The 25,937-nt window shown below is 33.6% G+C and overlaps 2 protein-coding genes across 4 annotated transcripts; one reads left to right on the forward strand and one right to left on the reverse strand.

Moving 5' to 3' along the window:
• Nucleotides 1–392: 392 nt before the first annotated feature.
• Nucleotides 393–12,580, forward strand: LOC141839164 (uncharacterized). 3 transcript variants are annotated; one of them, XM_074726848.1, is made up of 13 exons: nt 393–1,165; nt 1,272–1,817; nt 7,643–7,845; nt 7,963–8,160; nt 8,307–8,378; nt 8,514–8,609; nt 9,227–9,306; nt 9,449–9,524; nt 9,978–10,188; nt 10,512–10,708; nt 10,997–11,096; nt 11,416–11,505; nt 11,640–12,580. In XM_074726848.1, the coding sequence occupies exons 2-13, from the start codon at nt 1,292–1,294 to the stop codon at nt 12,371–12,373; spliced, it is 2,583 nt and encodes an 860-aa protein (XP_074582949.1). In that variant the 5' UTR covers nt 393–1,165; nt 1,272–1,291; the 3' UTR covers nt 12,374–12,580. The 3 variants fall into 3 exon arrangements, with proteins under 3 accessions (XP_074582949.1, XP_074582948.1, XP_074582947.1); XM_074726847.1 differs by having other exon boundaries at nt 393–883; nt 979–1,817; XM_074726846.1 differs by having other exon boundaries at nt 393–667; nt 777–1,817.
• Nucleotides 12,581–14,513: 1,933 nt separating this feature from the next.
• On the reverse strand, nt 14,514–22,908 carry LOC141839586 (protein-tyrosine-phosphatase IBR5-like). Its single transcript, XM_074727367.1, has 6 exons — nt 22,877–22,908; nt 22,470–22,731; nt 16,352–16,451; nt 15,434–15,491; nt 15,249–15,355; nt 14,514–15,047 (listed from the first exon to the last, which is right to left on the reverse strand). The coding sequence occupies exons 2-6, from the start codon at nt 22,704–22,706 to the stop codon at nt 14,737–14,739; spliced, it is 813 nt and encodes a 270-aa protein (XP_074583468.1). The 5' UTR covers nt 22,707–22,731; nt 22,877–22,908; the 3' UTR covers nt 14,514–14,736.
• Nucleotides 22,909–25,937: the final 3,029 nt, after the last annotated feature.

Below are 25,937 nucleotides of genomic sequence, written 5' to 3' on the forward strand. Positions count from 1 at the left end.
GGACGCAGGTGGGTTGGAGATCCATCTAATTTCGCATGAATCCATATCTTGTATTATTTTTTTTCTTGGTCTCATCATGTAATTTGTGCAGTCAAAGTGCTCAGTCGATTCATGGGCATGGCTAGAGTTCACGGGACGGGAGGACAATCCATTGCTTCGATACCCTTTTCATCTTGGTTGTTTTCGCCTAAATGCTAACATGGGGTCGACAGAGACGTACAAACAAACGAGTGCGTGGTGTGTCGCTATCCTTTGTTTTGTTGTCGTAGCAGTGCCAATTCCACTCTGCTACTGCCGTTCATCCTGCCCCTTTCGGATACAATGCAGTGCCTATTACGATGCCTACTCATCCACTGGGAGGTGGATAAGGGATGAAGAGGTAAGCGATAAAATCCGTTGTCTTCTTTCGTAATCGGTAGCTTTGTTTGCTCAAGTAGAAGCCAAAAGGGCCTGCGGTGGAAACATTTACCGCGGTCACAGGTAGACGGCGTCGATATGTGTGGTGGATGAGGAATACGAGGCGATCGAGCACGTATACTGATCCCTGCTCATTTGATCGGCTTCGTGACACGGCCATCCCGTGATGCCTCCTCTGATTGCGATTCTTCTTTTTGCCTCCGCCTAACAATTCCGGCAACCAGAAGCAAAAGGAAAGGGAGGGGGAAAGGTTAGGTCCTTTTTCAATTTGTTCACGGGACCAATTCTTGTGCGCCTCTCTATTTCCTCTTCAGATTGCATGTTGTAACTGCCGGTGGACATAAATATCCACATTGCAGCTCTCAGCATCAGTTTCCTTGCTTGGAATTCTGCTTGTCGGCCAAAGCTTGTAGCTTTATCCTTCTTTCGCTTCATACTTCATTTTCTCCTCCATAATTGGAACCAGGTATCTTTTCATTCAAAAGGACTCTGCAATTCTTTTTTTATCTTCTTCATTTATCTTTCAACAAAAAAAGTATTAATAATCTCCCTTTCTCTCAGTATTACTGTGCGTCTACTATAATAATTCACACTCATCTCGCTTGCAATCACTGCTTCCTTGACCTGTTTGTCCTATAAAACCCCCGCAAGGTAACGCAGTGACTTGTTGAGCATGATATTTTATATCATTCAGCTGCACTTCCTCCACTGGAACTTGTTGAGGAGTATTTAAAAAGGAAGGAGTTGTGTAAGTTAGACTTGCTACTTAGTTACCTCGCTTTCTTTCTTTTCCAGTTCAATTCAATTGTCATGCGATTCTTATCTTCATCAATTTGATTCGCTTCGTGCATCAGATTGATTCATAAGAAAAATTATGGGCTTGCTTTCTATCCTTGGTTTCTTTCTTTTGACGTCCTCAATCTTCACCCACGGAAAGGAATGCACCAATATTCCTACACAATTATCTTCTCACACAGTTCGTGCTCAGCTTGCAATGTCTACCAATGAAACATGGAAAACAGAGATGCTCTCTTACTATCACTTAAATCCTACGGATGAGTCAGCGTGGATGGATTTACTACCGAGAAAGCTATTGAACAAGGACACCCCCATTGAGGAGTTTAACTGGCTGATGTTGTACCGGAGCATGAAAGGCTTTGGCAGGTTTAATGTGCATCAGGAAGGAGTAAATTTCCTTAGTGAAGTATCTCTCCATGATGTCCGCCTTGACCAGGATACCATGTTTGGACGAGCACAACAGACAAATCTGGAGTACTTGTTGCTTCTTGATGTTGATCGACTAGTTTGGAGCTTCAGGAATCAAGCTAATATGCCAACTCCAGGCCAACCTTACGGAGGATGGGAAGGTCCAAACATAGAGCTTAGAGGACATTTTGTGGGTACGTGTTTGGAGTTAATAAGTTCACCATTTGTTCCATTACTACTGCTATGAATTTTGCTGTCTTGTTTATTTAATGGTACTATGAACTTGTTTTTCACATTAACTTATTCCTTACTGCTTGCAAAAAATCCATGTATTACTTCTAGATCAACATTACCTTATATTCTCGTCTTTGGATTGGAGCATATGAAGGAAAAACTGAGATTGTTATTTATGAAAAAACTACGACTTCTTGTCTTTTTTCCTTGGTATTTCCTTATTTGCACATAGGGTATCCTCTTAAATTTCCTCATGGAAATTCAACTTGTTTCTCTTCATATGTCATAGAAATTATCACACTTTATCCCAAGTGCAAATGATATATGAATTCATCTTCATACAAAAGTTAGGAAATATTTTGTTTTTATTTCACTTTAATTCTTTTCTTCTGTTCCTTTAATATTTTCATACATGGTCCTCAAAGTGTATTTTGTTAACACCTCTATATCTGCTAAGTCTTTGTTATTATTTTACAATTTATCTCTAATTGTTTTTTTCACTAAATTAAGAAGTAAAGGTGAAAGATTAGCTTGGAGTATATATGAATATATATCTTCTTTGTTCTTTCAAATTGAAGGCGATGGCTTGGTAGACTACTGTCACTATACTTTTTGTTCTTTCAAATTGAAGACAATGCCTTTGTTCTTTCACTATACTTTTTGAACTTTTCCCATCAAGATACTCTGTTGATCTTTTGTTACAAGAAAAAGGTGCCCATGAAGAAGGAGCAATGCCTTGGTAGACTACTGTCACTTTGTGGAAATTTTAATGGTAAAAGAAAGTGGATGAAAATTTTCTTTATATTCATCTTTAGCGATAATTCTAAATATATTAGATAATTATAAATATATATACACAAGTACAATAATTAAAATCTATTCTAAATATGGAAAAGAAAATTTCTATCCTAAATGATAATAGATGGAATTGATTTTATATAAATTTAGATCACTAAAGAAATCAAAAAAATGATGATAAATCATTCCTTTAATGCTCCCCCACAAGTTTGAGTGTGAATGTCAATAAGGCTCACCTTGCCAACAAGTTGACGAAATGCTGCTTCACCTAACGCTTTGGTAATTATGTCTCCAATTTGATTTTTTGATGATATGTAGACCATTTTAATTTCTCCTTTGTTAATTCTTTCTCTAACAGCATGGCAATCAATTTAAATGTGTTTTGTTCTCTTATGAAAAACAAGATTGACAACAATATGTATGGATGTTTGATTATCGCAATATAAAGTCACTGGTTGAGGATGATCAACACACAAATCTCATAATAGATGTCTCAGCCAAATTATCTCACAAGTGATTGAGGCTATAACCTTATATTCTACTTCCGTTGAAGACCGTGACACAGTAGTGTGCTTCTTGCTTTTTTAGGAAATGAGGGCCACAATAACCAGTCACAAATCGTCATGTAGTAATATCGCCAGTCCAATCTGCGTTGCAAAATCCTATTAAGTTTAAATTATTTTGAAAAGGAAAAAGTAGACCTTGTCCAGGTGAACCCTTAGTATGAACTGCATCAAGATGAGGTCGTCTAGGCTCATGCATGAATTGACTAAGAGTGTTGACTGAAAATGAGATTCTCGATCTTGTGATGGTCAAGTAAATTAATTTTCCTACTAGACGTTGATAATGTGTTGGGTCTTTGAGTAAGTTACCATCAAAAGAAGTGACTTTCAAAGATTGTTCCATGGGAAACTTAGCCGGTTTAGCACTAAGTAATTCTGTTTTTTTTAGGAATATCAAGGGTATACTTGCATTGATTGATAATAATACCCTTTTTAGAATGTGATATTTCAATTCCTATAAAATAGTTTAATTGTTGAAGTTTGAAGCAACTAGCAAGAAAACCTTTCAAGTCATTGGAAAACCTTTCAATTCCCATAAAAGAATTTCCACACACTTTTGTAAAAAGGAAATAATCTACTCATGATTGTTGAAACCAAACTTGTTGATGGCGGAAAGAAGTTTATGAAACCATGACTGGGAAGTTTGTTTTAATCCATATATAGACTTGTGGAGTCGACACATAAGTGGTTCCCTTGTCAATGAAAACCGGGTGAAGGAATACGTTTTGAACATCCATTTGATGAAGTCCCCAACCATGAATAGAAGCAATAGCAAGAATATATCGGAGATTGACAAGTTTTGCAACAGGAGCAAATGTTTCATTGTAATCAATATCCTATTGTTGTGTGAAGCCTTTGGCAACTAGGCTAGCTTTATATCGTTCAATAACTCCATTAGAATTATACTTGATCTTGAACACTTGTTTACATCCAATAGGGCGATGGCCAGAAGGAAGGGGAACAAGATACCAAGTCTTGTTTGCTTCTAATGCATCAATCTTAACCATCATAGCTTCAATCCATTTAGGGTCCTTGCAAGTCTATATATTACTTATATATCTATGGTGAAAGGGATTTTTCCCCCAACATGAAAACATATCCAAATGTACTTTTTCGACTATCTAAATCTCCTACATAATCACTATGTGTAAAATCATACAGATTTGACTTTTCTCATTGGTTGTAGAACATCCCTAACTCCTTAGTACCTTATAAATTCTTTTTGTAGACAAGATATAAATCTATGCAGGACGATCCATGTACCTACTAATTATACTCAGGTCTTGTTGTCATCAAATACATTAAAATCCCTACTATCTATTTATAGAAAGTGTTGTCAAACTTCTCTCCTTCAGTATATTTGTTTAGCTTCACTCCAAACTTAGATGGAGTTGTTATAGAATTACAATTTTACATCTATACTTGTCCAAAATTTCTTGCACATACCTCTTTTGAGAAATAAAAATTCCAACTGAAGCTTGCACCACTTCAATGCCAATGAAATAATGCATCATACCAAGATCAAAATCTCAAATTCAATCACTATGGATTTTTTAAAATTTCCAAATATGGATGAATTATTTGCAATGTAGATTAAGTCATCTACATATAAACAAACTATGGGTTTTTTCCTCCTTCAATCTTAGTGAAAAGTGTATACTATAAGGACATCTTTAAAATCATTGCTTCAATTCCTATACAATTATGCCAAGCTCGTGGAGCTTGTTTTAAATCATATAGAGCTTTCTTTAGTTTATAGACTTTATACTCATTGCCAAGTTTCATATAACTAGGGGTTGGTCGATAAATACCTCTTGTAAATCTCAATGGAGAAAAGCTTATTTTAAGTTCAACTAAATTTTAGGTTGCCATCGCTATCAATAAGCTGACTATATCACGCCTTGCAACCCGGATAAAGACTTCTTTTATAATTAACACCAAACTCCTACTTATGGCCCTTTTCTATTAAGCGTGCCCTGTACTTGTCAACATCGCCATTTTTCTTTAGCTTTGTCTTGTAAACCTATTTTACACTAATTATTTATATATCATGTCATCCATGTATTATTTCTTTCAATGGCTATAGTTTAATCATCCATAATCTTTCTCCATTTGGATTCTTTAATAACCACTTCAAAAGTAGTAGGGTCACAATTTGAAAACAAAGTAAAATGCATAAGCGGATCATCATCTTAGTCAATTCCAATCACATAATTAGTCATCCATGTTAGTCTTCATCGAACATGTTGTGACTTTTGTGATTTAGCTGCGAGTGAACTTTGATCAGCTGTTGGAACATTTTGAGTAACTTCCTCATGTTGCTCATCCTCCACAAGCTGTTGCTCTTTCTCATCATTACCAAAACCTACAGGAATATTTCCTTTAATATCATTTTGATTCCATGACCAAGTAACTTTTTCATCAAATACTACATCACAACTGATTATAATTTTCATAGTGCTAAGATTGTATAATTTATAATCTTTTGACGTACTACTAAAACTAAGAAAAATACATTTTTCACCTTTGTTGTCTAGCTTCTGTCTCTTTTAATTGAAATATGGGCACAAGCAATACACTTGAAAATTTGAAAATGATCTAGAGCCGGATTTCTTCCACTCCATGCTTACTCTAGTGTTATATTTTGGACGAAAAATGTCGGACTTCTATTCAATATATGGATGCTACAATTAAGTGCTTCTAGCCAAAAAAATTTGGAATGTCACTTGTCATCAAAAGGCTTTGCACCATATTCATATAGTGAGGTCCTTCCTCTCACATACACAATTCTGTTGTGGTGTATAAGTTGCTGTAAGTTGTCTCTTGATCCTATGGTTCTCATAAAAATTTACCATTTCAGATGAGTTATATTCTTCACCACGGTTTGTATGAAGAATTTTAATTGGGTTTCTAGTTTTTTCTCAACAAGTACTTTATAGCTTTTAAAAGTTTCAAAGGCTTCAGATTTTTCTTACAAGAAATAAACCCATATTCTGTGACTATAATTATCAATATAGGTAACCATAAATTTGTTTGACCTCCATTAGAATTTGGTATTATTGGCCCCTAAATACTAAAATGGACAATCTCCAATGTTGCCTTTGCTCTCTAAGATTTTCTTAGGAATTCAGCACGGTGTTTTTTTTGTTAACAACACATTCTTACAAACTTGAGAAGGAGCTGCAATTTGAGGAACGCGAATCACCTCAATCCTCAACAATTTGGATGCCCATAGCGAAAGTGTCATAACCATGTGTCATTTTCTAATTTCACTGAAAAACATGAATGAGCTATAGTATGGAGATAAAGGGGAGCATACTATTTGCTGTCATGTTAATTTAAATAATTAACCCCTTGTATCTTCAATCTGACATACTCCATCTTTAATGGAAATCTCATATCTGTTTTCTCGTAATTGACCCACACAAAGGAAACAAAAAGAACATTAGCAATAGTATGGGTGGAATTCCCTTTCGTTTGGATTGTCATCTTTCCTTTCCCCATAATAGAAATTATGGTGTTGTCTCAAATTTAACAGCACTGCAAGTGCTTGAAGCTGCTGCCTCTCAAATTTAAACCCTGAACAAAGTGCTTGAAGTTGTTGCCTCTTAACTCTTATTGTACTTTGGTATTTCTTCTTTATGGAATCTCAAATATGCTTGGCGGTATCCTTGCAGAGAATTGTTTCCAAGATTGAGTGATTAATAACTTGGAAGAGATAATTCTTTGTCAGTCCTTATGTTACATCTTCTGCTAGTTTTGCTACTCGAGAAACCACAGTTGTTCTAATATTTTTCTGGACCTTAAGAAATTCTCCATGAGCATGCTTTAATGGTCATAGTGGCCATCATAAGGATGGCAGTTTCACTTTGACTCTTTAAGAAACTAGGCTTTGATACCACTGTTAAGAAACAATGAAATAGTATAGAGAAGATAAGGGGAATAACTTTTTCTCACTTATTTTTGTTGATGAACAGACAACCTATTTATGTGTTAATACATAACTTAAAACAATTTAACCACTATCCCATTAAATCCTCAATCATAATCCACTAACTCCACAACATTAACCCATCCACTAATCACTAACTCCTCATTCACTAACCAATAACTCTATAATACAAACATTAACCCAACTTCTCATCCACTAACCACTAACTCCATAATATAAACATTAACATCCACTGACCCTGAGTCATGGAACTCACTAACTCCATGTGCAAGTCGACATCCACATCTATGTATTAAATTTTAGCAAGGACGGGTGAGAAAGGACATTACTCAATCAAGTTAAATGCTAGTTATATTTACATACTCATGGAGTCAACCAAGTATCTTTTGGAATTTCCTCCTTTTATTTTAATTCTTAATACTTGGATTTTTTTAATGTTCTTGTGACATATCCTAACTTTAGAACATTGCAGGCCATTACATGAGTGCATCAGCTCAGATGTGGGCTAGCACCCATAATCAGACTCTTTACAAGAAAATGTCATTAGTTGTTGATGCACTTTATGATTGCCAGAAAAAGATAGGCACAGGATATCTCTCTGCTTTTCCTTCTGAATTTTTTGACCGTTTTGAAGCTATCGTAAGTGTTTGGGCTCCTTATTATACCATTCATAAGGTAATCTAATGAGTTTTCTCACATGATTAATGCGAGAAAGTTTCTTCAAGATGAATTGCCTATTGGTTTGTCTTGCTTGTGTTTTTGACTTTAGATGATATGTTGATTTAAATGCAGATCATGGCTGGTCTTCTAGACCAATATATATTAGCTGGTAATGTCAAAGCATTGCAGATGGTCGTTGGGATGGCTGATTACTTTGGGAACCGTGTCAAGAATGTTATCCTCAAGTATAGCATAGAAAGACATTGGGTTTCACTTAATGAAGAAACTGGTGGGATGAATGAAGTCCTGTATAGACTCTATAGTGTTACGGTAACCTGTCATTTAGGCTGTTTCCAATTTTTTTCATATCTAGCTTCGAAATTGTTTGCAATAATGTTGGTTTATGGACATCTAATGTCTCTGAATATTTGGTGAGTCACTACTAAATCAAAATTTCTTATTTGGAATGAATGTAGAAAGATCCAAAGCATTTGGTATTAGCCCATCTTTTTGACAAACCGTGCTTTCTCGGTCTGCTTGCAGTGCAGGTAATCATTCTTCATCAAAGTAGGGGTTTACTTTGTTATTGTTAAGTCCATTGAACTCTACAGGAAGTCTTCACCAGTCATCACCCTAGTAATTTGCAATGCTATTCCTAAAATATTCCATTATTCTGTTTGCAGGCTGACAGCATTTCTGATTTTCATTCAAATACACATATTCCAATTGTAATTGGAGCACAAATGCGATATGAGATTACAGGTGATTCACTTTACAAGGTAAATTTAGGTTTTTAAGTCTAAACATGCAAGTAACTAGTTTCTTAGATTATTAGGATGGTTATTTTTGTACTTTCTTGTCAACATTATCAACGTACTAGTTGGATCAGCCGTGCTCACTTATCAACAGGCCTGTAGATACTTTTTGTGCCATCGTGCTAATTGATGGGTTAGGAGCATGAAATGGCATATCTACATGACTGTTGGATATGAGGTGTTAGAAATCAAATTGCTTGAACATTACAAAATATAGAGATATGTAAAGGTCCCTACAGATAGATCAAAAACTATTTCCCGGTCTCTGTAAACCTAGACTAGGCCAAATGCACCTCAATATCTTTACCGCAGTGATGTGTGGTTTATTCTTCAGAAAACACCAACAACTAAGTAGTGAACTCGTCAACAAAATAAGTCGTCATTAGTTAAGGTCCTACTTCAATTCTGAATGTTAACATTTGAATTGGTAGTTGGCTTTTTTCTAATACAAATAGATCCAGAATTTAGGTTATATATTCTCTACACAAAGATACATGATCATCAAGTGCTCCTAGGGTGCAAACTGGTTGCTGCCATATAAAACTCCTTTTCTCAATTATAATAGTGACTTCATCTTTCAGGATATCAGTGCGTTCTTTATGGATATTGTGAATTCTTCCCACAGCTATGCAACAGGAGGAACATCGGTCAGTGAATTCTGGTATTGAATCTAGCTACAAGTTCAGTTTCTGGCATAAGTTGCAAAGCTCTTTTTGTTTTTCTTCTTTGTTTAACTCTGAATGGTGAATCTCATGATATTCTACCAATATTGATTGATGGATTGCTTTCATTTAAATATCTAGGTGTAACCCAAAACGTCTTGCAGACAAGCTAGGCACAGAAAATGAAGAATCTTGCACTACTTATAACATGCTTAAGGTGAAGCAAACCTTGCTTTTCTTGGTGTCAAAATAAATTGTTCAGATTTCTGATTTTAGGGTTCATAGTTCAATCACAAACACCAGAAGTTCTTTCTCAAATTTGACGCTGAGAAAAGATATAGTTCTGAAACATACATTTGGATGTATGATATCAATTAACAAAATATTTTAGTTCTTTTCTTTGATTCGAACGGGAGCCTTGGTGCAACAGTAAAGTTGTTACCGTGTGACTTGGAGGCCATAGGTTCGAGTCACGGAAACAACCTCTTATAATACAAGATAAAGCTGCGTACAATAGACCCGATGTGGTCCGATCCTTCTCCGGAACCTCACATTGCCGGGAGCTTTGTGCAACGGGCTACCCTTCTTTTCTTTGATTCAAGCTGTATGGAGTAAGCCTTATTATTTCCTTTTATGTACTCTTAAGAGTTTTATGGTGCATCTCTTACAGGTATCTCGCAACTTATTTCGATGGACAAAGGAGGTGGCTTATGCTGATTATTACGAGAGAGCACTAACGAATGGTGTGTTAAGCATTCAAAGAGGAACAGATCCAGGGGTGATGATTTACATGCTTCCTCAAGGTCCTGGAAAATCAAAGGCAACGAGTTATCATGGTTGGGGCACAAAGTTTGATTCATTTTGGTGTTGTTATGGAACTGGTAATGTAACATTCTATCTCAATCTATGAAACATTTTTTGTTCTTTTACTTAACAACGGTAAAGTTGTTGCCGTGTGACTTGAAGGCCATAGGTTCAAGTCACGCCTCTTGCCATGCAAAGTAAGATTGTGTACAATAAATCCAATGTGGTCCGATTCTTCCCTAGGACCCCACATTGGTAGGAGTTTCATGTACCGGGCTGCCCTTTTACTTTGCAATAACTGATTATCTTATTTTCAAAAGTTTAGTGCAAGCAGACTACTCTTTGATTTAAAATTGTCTTGAAGATCATAAGATGACTTTTGATGTTTTTCTATATGCAGGAATTGAATCATTTTCGAAACTTGGAGATTCTATTTATTTTGAGGGTAAAGGAACTATACCAAGCCTTTATATTATACAGTATATATCTAGTTCTTTTAGTTGGAGGGCTGCTGGAATTCAACTGAACCAGAAGACAAGACGAGTATACTCCTTTGATCCTTATCTGCAGGTTTCAATTACAACCTTGGCTAATGAGGTACTGCGAGAGCAACCTTTTATCTGTTTCATGAATGATTTTGTCAATTCAAAATTTTGATAATTGCAGAGTTTGCTCTCACATATCACTCTCGTTCTTGGCAGTTATCCATCATCTAATTTGATGTATGTTAACGATGAAAATTAATCTAAGTAAACTGGTAATATCAATATTGTCTAAATAGGACCCACTACTATCAGAAAAGAATCAAAATCTTCCTTTTCATATTTGTGCTCGTAGTGCATCATAAAGCCATCCATCAATGATTGTTTTGTGTCCCATATGCAGTCAAGTCTGACTTCAACGTTGAAATTGAGGATACCATCTTGGACATCCTTATCTGGTGCAAAAGTGCTTCTAAATGATGCAAATCTACAGCTAACTCCTGGTATGATGTATTCCATTTATTTGTCAGAGTTAAGACAGTTCGTGGATATTTCTGTTTGGTTAGGAATTTGTGCCAATCACCAAGCAACTGTATGGTATTAAAGCCACCAGTCATGCTCCTATATAATGCAATTCCATTTATTGGTCTGATAGATGGTTAATGAATATTTTTCGAAGGAATTGTTATCACTCCTCTTTGCTCGTTTCCTTGTCACACATTCTAACATACATCAATGACAACCTTTTGTTTTACCTATTGTAAGATCCTAGATAAAATGAATATTTTCGGTGTTGAAGCTAATACTAGTGTATTTTCTCAGAAAACTTCCTGTCTATTACAAGGAATTGGACTTCAAATGACAATTTGACCCTTGTGTTGCCTCTCATATTAAGGACGGAATCCATCAAAGGTCGTAAGTGTGTTAGATCATTCCCTTCATTAATTATTCTTTAATCCTTCCTTGCAACTTAATGCTAAAATCCGAATCAAAGCAATTGAATCCTTAAGTCATTTGACTTGACACTTGGTTTATAACCCTGGCAGATGACCGACCCGAGTATGCTTCCCTGCAGGCAATTCTTTTTGGTCCATACCTTCTTGCAGGCTTGACAACCGGTGACTGGAATATAAAGACCGGAAATTCTAGCTCCATCTCGGATTGGATAACTGCCATTCCAACTTCATATAATTCACAACTTGTATCCCTTGTGCTGGAGTCCAACAGTAAGACCTTCGTCTTCTCGAACTCCAATGGTTCCTTGACAATGGAGGAGTGGCCTGCTGAAGGAACCAACTCTGCGATACATGCAACGTTCAGAGCTTCAAAAGGCTGCCATGTCAAAGCCTGCAAGAAGACTGCCCAGAGTTCTGTGAAGCTAGAACCATTTGATCTTCCAGGGATGGTAGTGATACATCAAGGCCCTAGCAATGACCTTGCACTTTCAACAACAGCTAGCCCAGACAGTTTATTCAATATCATCCAAGGATTGGATGGGAACCAGGATAGAGTGTCCTTGGAGTCCAACAGTCTGCAAGGGTGCTTTTTGTCTGCCAGAATTGGTAATACAGCAGGAAGCACAGTTCGGTTGGAATGCGTGTCTGATTCAGATCCAGACATGTCGTTCAGGCAGGCAGCAAGCTTCACTCCGATCACAGGGTTGAGGGAATACAATCCGATTAGCTTCATGGCAAAGGGAGTTAGGAGGAACTTCGTGTTAGAGCCTTTGCTAAGCCTGAAAGATGAGACGTATAGTGTCTATTTCGACATTGTAACTTGAGATTCAACCTCTTTTTTAGCTAAATGAAGCTTAGCAGAGCCGCATTGGTGCTCATGCAAATCTGTGTTATTTGTGCCTTAAAGTCGCTTCCAAACAGATTGTGTTTGGGTCCTGAGAGGTGACTGTGGACAATTGTTTCGCCAAAAAAAAAATGTTAAGTTATTTGTTGACAGAGTAGTCACTGATGTGATGTAGGTGCCTGTTTGTTCGGGGAAAAGTTTGATCTTCGTTGTTGGCGATAGCTTATTAGCTTATGTATGATCACCTGCGATTGCTTTTGATCTGGGATGCTTGGATCAACGGTAGGAAAAACGACTAGCAATTCAGGTTAACTTCGGCTCGAGCTTAATGGTCCAGCTTGGTACTTCTGTACGCTTCTAGCTGGTAATACATTGGCCATCATGAGTACATGATATGATTAAAGTCAGTTTAAGATTTTATAAATTCACATTTAAGATAAGTCTATTTGGATTTAATCATCTATTTATAAATTAATCCATTTATAAGTCTATAAACATTTAATGAATTATTTAATATTATAATCTTATAAATATATATTCTATAGATGCATAAATATCTTATCATTTGATTTTTTGACACATTTAATTATATCATCTGTATCTTATGATTAAATCATTTATAATATATTATAAATTTATATCTTTTAATCATTTATAACATAAATATCTTAAATCATTTGTATCTTATATCATTTATAACTCTATTTAATCTGTTGAATTAAACATATTATAAATTTATAGATTTAATATAATTTTTTGACATATTTAATATATAATTCATTTATAACTCCGTTTAACTTGTTTAATTAAATATATTATAAACCGATTATATGCGGGTTTATAGATTTTAATATATTTGTTTTGAGTTCAAATTAAATTTGAAAAGAAAATGGATTGAGGCATGAGCATGACCAATCAATCTACATTGGCATCCCTTCTGCAAAAAAGATGGATCCGTCACCTTAGCGGCCCCATACGGTCGGTCCCACGACCATCTGTGAGGAGGTAAATCGAGAAAGTAGTTGGTTACGACGTAGGAGGGTATTGCCTGGCTTCGCCAGGATTCGAACCCTTACCCTCTTCTGCAAGTCTGCTACGTCGTAACCAACTCACCTATGCCCCGGGGGCTACATTGGCATCCCTAATAACAGCGATGGCATCGTTGATGATTCTAAAGTGAGAGAGGCTATACCAATGTTTATTCATTTATCAAACTAGCTTATTTCAAATTATATTACGGATTAGCGGAAGACAAAAGGGCTTGTAAATTAACCAAGCTTCAAACTTTTGTTCATTTATCTTGCTAGCTTATTTAAGTTTATTTATTATAAATTTTACCATTGCTGTTGTTATAATTTAATTGAAACATTAATTAATTCATTAAATGAAAATTTTATATTTTTTTATTTTAACATATTGTAAAGTTTTATAACAAGTGTATTTTACTTTTATATATTTGAATGTAATTTTTTTTAAAAAAAAACTAAGTTTTATATAAATTAATAAATAAATTTATTGATAAATCAACTTTATTTATAAGTATTTACGTTATTTCTTCAAGTTAATTTATTTTACTTATTCTCAAATGTCAGAAAGAAAATAAATAAATCTTTATCAAATATTTTATTCACCGAGTAGAAATAAAAAATTTATTTCACAGGTCGTTAGGAGCCAATGGGGTTGGATGAATAGATCGTTTTTTTTATCTCTTGTCGAATTTGATTTGTTCTTCGTACCGAATTGATTTGATTATTTTTTTTTAATTTGTTTTTCAATTTTTAATTTGTTTTTCATTTATTTTTTTAATCTACCTGAGCTGAGATTTTAATCAAGTCTTTTAATTACATATGTTAGCAATTATGTTATCACCTCTATTAGGAATCTACGCATAAGTATTCCTTGTCGAAAGCACTAGCGTTGTTCCACCACCAATTTTGCCAGAGTCAAAATTTAGCATCTCGTGTTAAGTGATAACATCTGTCTCTCCCATAGACCAATACAAATACAAAGTCGAGGATTTAATTCAGTTGAACATAAGCATACGTCTACTATGAAATTTAACTCTACATAATTCGAGCAAACAAATAAAGATATGAGGATCAACTGGTTCAGTGCACACATTGAAATAAAAGGCGGCGTGTCCAGCATCAACCCAAAGCCAAAAGGTAGGTCACCCAACGAACAAACGACTGTATGAACAGATTAGTTTTATTCGGGCTTGTAGTTGGCTAACACAAAAATGTTAACTAGATGAGTTTCCATTTTGTATTGTCAAAGATACGTTAAGCTATTGGCATCAACCATCTTATACACGAGATGGGCCGGAGGCAAACCTGTCGTCCTTCAAGTGCTATCCATGGGTGCTTCATTCCCGGTAGGTGGTGCCACTCCGAAAGCACTGCTGTCCATCATTCTTAGTTCCACTTTCGCTTCCGCTCCAAAAACAAAATTACTTCCTGTGGTATCTGGGGTGGCTCGTTGGAAGATGGATGCGGTTGGCTGGTTAAATATTGGAGCTGGTGTTGTATTGGATGATGGGGAGATTGCAAAGCCAAAAGATGGAATTGATTCATATGCAAGTATGGGTTGCACAGTCACAGCTTCACTGGATCCAACGACTTTTCGTTCGTACTCCAACAACTGCTGATAGACGGCTGCAAGACACCATCCAAGTAAAACATGCAAACATCGAATCAAATTGAAGGTAATGTCTTTCACAAGAAAAACATAACATAAAGCACTTTCTTAAGAGTGATTGAACGAAACAAATGAAGGAAAATGAGTTCATGTTGAATTTTAAGCTTCTGTAAGTTACATTGTTATCCCTATATGATGCACAGATAGGAAAAGACAACCTGGAGACAATTCAATCACCGGGCGTCGTTCTTTAACCCACTGAGAACTTTGTACAAGTCTCCATCCTTTAGATTTCATCAAATAGGCCATCACAATTGCTGGAGACCTACCGAAACAAATCAACCATCTGGTGATTACATTTAATTATATTGAAAGCTCAATATCAATTTGAAAGTGATCTGACCTATTTTTTCCCAACATACAGTGGACAAGCACACGAGCTTTCCCTTTCTCGCATTGATCTAAAAGATGAGTGTTTATTAGCAAAATAAATAATTAAAGAAGAAAACAAAGGCCACAATTTAATCCATCATGATTTATGGAAAGGATGAAAAAGGTATTATCAAAGCTAGATGGAGATGAAAATAACTTGCTTGAGTAAACCGCTTGGTCACATTGGATAATTCAAGCTAAAAATACCTAGGAAAAAATATTTGCATATTTTTATTCATTAAGAATTGTGTGCTTCAGAACAAGATTGCAAACAGCATTACAGCAAGATGAATATGGTAGACTGTTAAAGCCAATAACTTTTTCTAGGAAAATATTCTGGGGCCTGAGCTGCTAACAAAAGTAACAATATTCTAGATACACAGCTCTGCAAAAATGGAGTCCCTAAATCATAAACCCCTATTTACTTGAGATACAGATTTCAAAATGCATCAATTAAAGTTGAGTTAAAAATCCTCAAGAGAAGAAAGACCTACGCATGAATTGACAAGTAAGCAGAAAGAATTGCTAGCAAACTTCTTTCAGATGTTGAGAATCCAACATAACCTAGCTAGGTTAATCTCAGGACTTCTTGTGTTTGAATGAACAAAAAAAATCGCTATACTAGAGGAATTTAAGCAGGAATGACATTAATTCAGGAAGTATCACCTTTTTAAGTAAATAATGAACAGGTAAAGAGTGAACATATATTCTAAGACAATAGAATGCCATTAATTTAAAAGCTTTAAATAGAAAAATAGCAGATAAAAGTTAAATACCATATTAATGACTTTATGTGAAAATAGCATATTATTTAGGAAATGGATTTCAAGAAATGATCACCTATTAATACATGCACACCAGAAAAGCAGAGAAGTTTGTGCTATCATACCTAAAAATTGAATTGCTTCATCAAATTGTATGACTTTATCATCTTTGAGGCAGTGGTAAGTAAAGGAATTCTTGTATAGATTCTGGCAAGCAGGAACAGTCTGCAAGGTCATGTCAAAAAATAAAAGGTAAAAGACCTTGCTGGAAAAGAAAGATAACTCACTCCGTATAAAGCCAAAAAAAAAGTAGAGGACTGGACTAGAAAGGAAATGATCCAAACAATGAGTATTTAATTCACTATGGTCCATGTTGATATATGATAAAGTTAAGGAGCACACCCAATAAACAACTCAGGGCATAAAGCTGTTGAATAGAAAGGCATGTCATCGTCATCCATGTTTGACCTAACTATTTGACGTCGGAGAGCATGTTTCCTTTTCAATATCCCTTACACCTTATGCCTTCCATGCTTCAATAAATTCAATCTATAAAATTTATTTGTCATTTTTAAACATTTTCATTCCATCTCAATATAAGTATTCTTATTTTATCATCTATTGGAGTTGCACCTAATTAGATTATCGAGATTTTTTTTTAACAGCTCCACACATTCATCTTAGCATTCTCATCCCTACAACATATAACTTTTTAAACATGTTTCCTAATAGTCTAACACTTCAATCATAAAGTAGAGTAGGTATAACCACACTTCTATAAAATTTGACATTTAGCATAAAGAGGACACAATAACACATGACTCTAGAGGGATTCCCTTTCAAGCACTAATGCTTTATTCTATTAATTATATCTTTATCAATGTCCCCTTCCTGTTGAAAAACAGAACGGAAATACCTAAACCTCTTAGAAGAATTCCATATTCATCCCTTCTTAACTACTACAATTATTTTCTTGTTACTAGAACTACATTTCATATTTCATATATACAGTTTTCTACTTTTTTTCTTTAAACCTTTTGTTTCTAAAAGTTTTTTGTACAATTGAATGAAATAACACTAATTACATTGTCATTAATTAACATAATATGATTTGGAAATAATTTATCTTGAACATCATTAATTAGTTCATTTAGTACTAATAAAAGGCAGTCCAATGCACGAAATTTTCACCAATGCAGGATCCCAGGGAAGGATTTATTGTACGAGTCTTACCCTGCTTTGCAAGAGGCTATTTTCGATACTCAAACCCGTGACCTCTAGGTTACATCGCAACAAATTTACCATTGCACCAAGGCTCCCCTTCTAGTTCATTTAGCAATAATGTAAAAAAAAAAAAAGACTTAGCATTGACCCACAACTATAGAAAAATCCTTGGTTACACTCCTAGTACCTACAACACATGTAAGAACATTATCATATATATCTTTTCTCAAACCAATATAATTACTAGAAATTATTTTCTTCTCCCAGATCCATCACAATAGTTATGTAACTACACTATCATAAATCTTTTCTAAATTAAAAATATGTGTATATATATGTGCAAATCCTTGTTTTCTCTCTGTCCATTCGTCTTATAGCATCTATTGTTGATATTCTGATTATAAAATTGATGATAAAAATGATTGTCTCGTCTATTATTCTCCTCTCAATAACTCATTCCCAAAAGTTCCATAGTGTGATTTATCAACTAATACACTTATAGTTGGAAGCAGATGGTATATTATAGTTAGAAGCAGATTGTATATTACTTTTATTCTTATAGATAGCAAAAATTTATCACCATTCTGAGCATCTTCTTAATTCTCAAACTTTTATTCACTAACTTTATTAACCAAAGTATTATTTGATCTCCTAAACAATTCCAAACTTCAATTAGTATCATCCAAACCTACAGTGTTACCTACTTTCATTTTCTTTGAAGCTTTTTTATTCTCACTTAAAGGACATGAAATTCAGAAATATAACAAAATGATACACAATCAAGCTATGAAGATTTCTGCAAAAATTGATTGAGATCCTACTTAGGAATGATGAGGCAGTCATGGGATGGGATTGCAAGATTCAAACATAGGATTGTATGATGCTACAAGCTAACATTTTGAAAACAAGGTTGGCCTTTATAAAATTATCATACGAAGTAACTTCTAATATCAAATATTCCAACTTTGATTATCCTATTCTCATTAAACATATTCATGTAGTATGTATATAAATAATACAACATAATGTTAAAGTTTTGTATTATTATTTAGCAAGTAGAAACTTTTAGAAGGTGGATGACAATGAGAAAGGTTGCAAAGGATTCTCAAATATTTGATACTTTTCTTCGATGACATAGTATGAGAATGATGGTCTATTTTTAGTGAGTGCCAAGCTTTGAAAACAGTAGCCTTATGTTCCTTTAGCTGAGCCAACTCCTTAGTTGATGAGTCGATTGATACATTGGTAAGCTGAAGGTCTCATTTTGTTGAGTCGACTCGACTATCAATCAACTAGTAATTACAAATCAATCAACTGCAATATTGATTAGGATATTTCTAGGTCTTTCATCTGAGCCTGATCTAACCCACAATTTTCCAATATTACATGTGCCCTCAAGCTCATTGTTGCATAAATGAAATGGGCCAAGTTGGAGAATACCCTTCTCCATAACCCTTGTTTGAAGTCTTATTTGTTTTGTGAAGTCGTCAGTCAACTTTGACCTACCAAAACATTGTCTTGACAAGCATCTCGTCACCCTTGATATGTTGGGGCTTTCTCATGCTAGACATTCAATCATCCTTTAATTAATGTACAAGGACTTTCTCTTACTAGACATTTGATCATCCTTGATTTGTCGAGACTTTCTCTTGCCGTGTGACTTGCTCATCGATAGACTTGTCACAAAATTTATCAAATACAAATTCTAACTTAACCCTTTGTCTAAGATCAAAACTGATTGCACTAACAAAAAACTCGCCCTTAATTGTTTAACAACATAATGCCTATGGACAAGATCTCAAAGTCAAGCACCTAGAATACACCTAGAATATAGAATATAATACATTCAATTTATTATTTTCAATGGATTTCCTCTACTCATGTGTCTATCGCATAGACTTTATGATGCATTAATAAAGTCTGCCGCATATACAAATCCTTAATACCATATCCATAAGAAATAATATCCTCACAACAATTATATTTTATTTTGGTATTTGTGCTAACCTAAGGCTAATAATTTCCTAGATCAAATGTGTATCTAAAGGTTTATGACTATAAGGAACTACAAGAAAAATGCAACCCCCACAAGTGTAGTGCAGTGGTAAACCAGTCAGCAGTAAGAGGACTAGAATTTGGAGGTCGGCCTCTAAGTGTACATTAGTTGTGCTCCTGATTTACCCGTTAGGTGAATCGGGGGAAAGGTCGTCTAATCTGTAGTTTTTTATGAGGACAATATTGATCAGATATTGTATCAACTAGGCATAAAAAATGTGTTCTTGCATCATGATGTATAAAGAAACTTTACATGTAAATACTTCCTAAATTCAGTAGTGTAAGGACAATAAAAAGGTTTACAACTGAGCATGATTTGATCAATTTCATTTAAATTATAGTGTACTATGGGAGTAATCCAGATCATATTTCTAGCATAATCAAAGTAAGATAATATAGATGGTATCACTATTACAAATGGCAATAAGAGAAAATCAATTAATTGAAGTCTCAATTCACATGTATTTCAGTGAAATATCAGGGTGAGTAATACTACTTGGGTATTGAGGTGGCTAGATTCTATCCTAAAGCAAATATGTTGTTGATCTAGTCAGGATGAAAAATGTCAGCTAGTTGTAGAAAAGTTTTTATTATCTTTTCACATAGTTGCCATGATGTTATCTTTAATATGAAAATGGTAAGTAGGCATATGGAGGATCCTCATATAAGAATAATACAATAGATGCCTATAAGATTTTTGAGATCTTAGAGAATATTATCATGGATTAGATTTGTTTCTCTCAACAAGATAGGTTAAAGGTAGAATGTTATTTGGAAGATGATTGGGCATGGTCTTCAGATGATCATCATTCTATCAATGGCTAGTGTAACATTTTCGTGCAGTACCTTGGTTATTGATGAAGTAGAAGCAAGAAGTGAAGCTGTGCCATAGTGATGAAGCAAAATACAGAATTATGACTCAAGATGTTTGTGATTTACTCTGATTAAAATGATTTCTTACTGAGATACAATTCTTTTCATAAACACACTTATTTTGTGATAATATGCTTGCAAAGGGATTGCTAAAATCTAGTTTTATATGACATAACTAAACATATTGAGCTTGATTGCCACTTTATCAAGGAAAACTATAAAGTTGATTGTTAATGTTCTAATTAAAGGTCGAAGTAGTATGCATTATGTTTTACCAACTTTATCTTAGATGAGTTTAGAATATATTTTGGAACTATTTTAAGGGTTAGTGTCCTTGCACTGTAAAAGACCCAGTCCACTGTAACAACAAATGGAAACAAATTTAAAAAAAAAAAAGAGATAGGTTAACCATATTTTTCTTCTTTCACCAATTTATTTTAGCTACAAGCGGGATGATATTGTGTACGAAATAAACAGTTCATCATTCTTAGATCAAGTTCGCAACTAACAGCAAAGTTTTTGTCATTAGGCTATGCGAGTTAATGTTAAAGACAAGATTTAACTTCAGGAGAATTATTTTCTTCTGTTCCATCTATTTTCTCCATTTGGCATGGCTATGATGGTGTAACCAGAAACAGGACCACCAGATTAACATGGAAGGAATCTCCAGATCACCAAAAACAGTAACAGACAGAGAAATCGGACGGGAAGGAACTCAAGTTGAGGATGTGGTGTTCTTGCATCATGATATAAAGAAACTTTACATGTAAATACTTCCTAAATTCAGTAGTGTAAGGACAATAAAAAGGTTTACAACTGAGCATGATTTGATCAATTTCATTTAAATTATAGTGTACTATGGGAGTAATCCAGATCATATTTCTAGCATAATCAAAGTAAGATAATATAGATGGTATCGCTATTACAAATGGCGATAAGAGAAAATCAATTAATTGAAGTCTCAATTCACATGTATTTCAGGTGAAATATCAGGGTGAGTAATACTACTTGGGTATTGAGGTGGCTAGATTCTATCCTAAAGCAAATATGTTGTTGATCTAGTCAGGATGAAAAATGTCAGCTAGTTGTAGATAAGTTTTTTTATCCTTTTACATAGTTGCCATGATGTTATCATTAATATGAAAATGGTATGTAGGCATATGGAGGATCCTCGTATAAGAATAATACAATGGATGCCTATAAGATTTTTATCTTAGAGATTATCATGGATGAGATTTTTTTCTCTCAACAAGATAGGTTAAAGGTAGAATGTTATTTGGAAGATGATTGGGCATGGTCTTTAGATGATCATCATTCTATCAATGGCTAGTGTACCATTTTCATGCAGTACCTTGGTTATTGATGAAGTAGAAGCAAGAAGTGAAGTTGCACCATAGTGATGAAGCAAAATACAGAATTATGACTAAAGATGTTTGTGATTTACTCTGATTAAAATGATTTCTATGAGATACAATTCTTTTCATAAACACACTTATTTTGTGATAATATGCTTGCAAAGAGATTGCTAAAATCTAGTTTTATATGACATAACTAAACATATTGAGCTTGATTGCCACTTTATCAAGGAAAACTATAAAGTTGATTGTTAATGTTCTAATTAAAGGTCGAAGTAGTATGCATTATGTTTTACCAACTTTATCTTAGATGAGTTTAGAATATACTTCGGAACTATTTTAAGGGTTAGTGTCCTTGCACTGTAAAAGACCCAGTCCACTATAACAACAAATGGAAACAAATAAATAAAAAAGAAGATAGGTTAACCCTATTTTTCTTCTTTCACTAATTTATTTTAGCTACAAGCTGGATGATATTGTGTACGAAATAAACAGTTCATCATTCTTAGATCAAGTTCGCAACTAACGGAAAAGTTTTTGTCATTAGACTATGCGAGTTAATGTTAAAGGCAAGATTTAACTTCGGGAGAATTATTTTCTTCTGTTCCATCTATTTCTCCATTTGGCATGGCTATGATGGTGTAACCAGAAACAGGACCACCAGATTAACATGGAAGGAATCTCTGGATCATCAAAAACAGTAACAGACAGAGAAATCGCACGGGAAGGAACTCACGTTGAGGATGTGGGTGATGCCTAGGGCTTTGAGGATCTCCCCACGAGAGGCGTTGTCGTAGCTACCAAGGTAGAGGAAATCCTTGAGGATCTCAGAGGGGAAGGCGCTGCTCTGCTGGATGGTGCGCTCGTACGCTGCAGGAACCCTGTGGCCACAGATGTTACATACCTCGCCTTCCTCGTATTTGTGGTAATGCCCACATACTTCGCAAGGGTTCTCCCTCTCCCTCTTCCTCATCAGGCAGCGATCCGATTCCGATCAACTTCAATAACCAGAAGAGTATCGCTTAGATCTCAGAAGAAAAGGAAGAAGAGAAGGGTGGCGATGGATCTAGAAGAAAGAGGATCGAGCTTGCTACGGAGGAAGAGGAAGTGAGAAGATTTTTTGATTCATCTCCTCCTTTCTACCTGCGGGTCGAGAAGATGACGACGGTATGCTAAATCCTTAATTATATTTTCCTTTTATTTATTATTTGTGTGATTTATCCTCTCACGCCTGCGCGGAGTATTAATTTAGATAAATAATACAAACTTATAAGATATTTATTTATTTTGTTTGAACTGACTACTACTGTAAACAAGTAAAGTCGAATTAGAATTGTGAATTTAATTGTTTTAAGTTTTTAATTTTTTAAATTTTATTTGTTTACTTATTAAGTTTGATAAAAAAAATTGTATTGAGTGAATATATTTTATAAATTATTTATGAATATTATTCATTAATCCTTTATAATTTTCATAACTATTAATGAATGAAATATAATTTAATGTTTGTGCATAAATAAATTCTTACCCAATAATTTGTTTGTTTACAAACCTTATGAAAGCTTACCTTGACAGGAGGGGAAATAGTTTCCTTGCTTGAAAAAATTATTTTGCAGCTTTTATTTTTTATTTCTTCCAAAAGCAGATTAAGCCTGTTGAAGAAAGGAGGAAAATATATATATATAAACATTACCGAAGTATTTTTTATTAAAAATATAAGTTAAAAAAAATCTCGCCATTCTCTGTTCTTATTTATTTTCTAAAATAGACACAGCCTGAGGAAGAAATGCAAATTTTATGTAAACATTAAAATATATTTCCACAGCGAGCTTTCGAGTCATATTTGGGCAGTAACAAAAGAAGGGGTTCCTTTTTTATTTATCTAAAGGACGTTTCTTTTTCTTTTTGCATTTTTCAAATTATCTTATAGAATAAGTTGCATTAATAATTTAATATAAAAAGAAAAAGAAATAATTTGGATGATATTTCATAAAAATTTATAGAATATTATAGTATCGAGAGATTTTTTTTTCTTATTTCGTATCGTAAAAGTTAATTAGAGAAAGAATATAAATTATGAATCAATGACTTCAATCTTTTAAAAACATTATTAAAAAAACAAAAGAACAGAGTAATATTTAAACATCAAAAGATCCATTATAAGTTAAAATATTTGAATAGACTTTGGCCTATTCAATAACATTTAGCAATTATGTTTATGCTACAATATGAATTTCTATTCAATAATATTTAACAATTATATTTAAGCTAAATATGGATTTATCTAATAATCATAATTTCATTACAATTTGAACTTGTGGTGTTTATACAATTGATTAATCAGTTCAGAATTTAATATATGTGATAAAAAAATAATAATATTAAATAATATACTTAATTAAGGACAGTTATATCTAATGGCGTAATCACGTGGGGACAAGAGGGGATGATCGCCCCTATGAGATTTATGGAACGATCAAATCAATTTAAGTTAATAAGTTTTAGTTCGATCATAACTTAATCAAATCAATTCCGAGTTGACCCTTTTCTGCAAAGGGTCAATAAAATATTTATCTATACACCTAACCATTAGATTTAATTTGAACCTCGTCTAATTTTAATTTAGCACTCTTGCTTAGTATTTAACGATTCAGTTCATTTATTTATTATTATTATAAAAATCCTCATAATTCTTTTTAAACCAATTTAAGTCAATAAATTTATTTTACCCCAACCAAATAAACTCCAAATCAATTTTGATTTAAACTAATAAAATTTTTATCTCCGCAACTATATATCGATAAGTGTTAGATGTATGAAAAAATAAGGTGACTGTAAAAGGGGGTTCATAAATGCATAAATACATTAATAAAATTTATTATCACATCAATAAAACAAAATCTATATTACATCTATTTCACAATATCATAACTATTATTATTAAATTTTCATAAAATTAAACAAATTCTTCTTTACCATCCAAATATGTTGGATTTATATTCATTTTTCTCCTCATTTCTTTTCTAAAATAGTCTCAAATTCTCACCGTCATTTTGATCGATTGATTCACTACCATTAGCCATCAAAAAATTAAAATTGATTTCATATTTTGAAAACTCTCGATCTAAGCTATCTATTAGTACCACTTTTTGCAAGAGAATATAGTAATTTGGAACAATTCTGTCGATCCTCTTCTCTCATCAAAGATGCGCGACTTATTTTTTGTTATTGTCGTTGATTTTTATCGTCGAAAATTATAGTTTAAGAATGTTTAGACTCGATTTTAATACTTAGAGTGTGATTTCAGAGATTATAGTGCGGTGAGTGAAAGTGGAATCGTAGCTCATTTTCGATTGTTAGTTCGATTTTTTGACATTTAGAGTCAGAAATGTTGAAGTTTGGTTATTTAATTAAGTTGTGTTGTATCTTTAAATAGATGTTGAAGAAAATAATTTCAAAGATCAACAAATTGTTTCAACTAAAACCAAAAGTTAAGGTCAAAATTTTTGAATTTAAATTCATTTTTAACTTTTTAAAATTTGAAATTTAGGCTTTTGGATTATGAAAATTAATCTACACTAATGTTTAGATTTTTTTTTAATTTCAACTTATATTTTTTTTAAAATATTTTTGAGTTTTTAGAGTTGGATAATTTGATTTTAGGAGTGTTTGTATTATAATTATGAAATATAATTTTTAAAATTTATTGTGTGTAGTTGTAAAGTAAAATATAAAGTTTAAGATTTTTAAAAAATTTCATTTGAATTCAATCCCTCAATCCTAAGTTCCTAACTATGTCATTGATCATGCTTTTTTTATTTTTGAATCGTGTATAATGTTTTAAATATTAATGTTTTGTTGGTAAATTAATGTGTTTATGAATGTTAAATGTTAGTGTGGTTTGTGAATGTTAAATGTACGATGGATGTTTGTAGTGTAAACATGAATGTATTTTGGATGGTTTGAATGTATTGTGGATGTTTGTAATCTATCATAAATATTGAATATGTATAAGGAATAGTGAGATGTAAATATTCAAACAGGATTTAAATCTCACAAATAAAAAGATTCTATCAAAATTTATCTAAAATTAGTAATGGAATATTAATTTCATCGCTAAATGTTAGAATCGATCAGAATTTTAGTAATTAGAATTTTCAATCATCAATCAATTGTTAATTGTAATTAGTGATCGAAAAATTTG

The sequence above is a fragment of the Curcuma longa genome, chromosome 11 (genome assembly GCF_044706935.1).
Source record: "Curcuma longa cultivar G26 ecotype Majalengka, Jawa Barat chromosome 11, ITB_CL_G26_1.1, whole genome shotgun sequence".
Classification (NCBI taxonomy): domain Eukaryota; kingdom Viridiplantae; phylum Streptophyta; class Magnoliopsida; order Zingiberales; family Zingiberaceae; genus Curcuma; species Curcuma longa.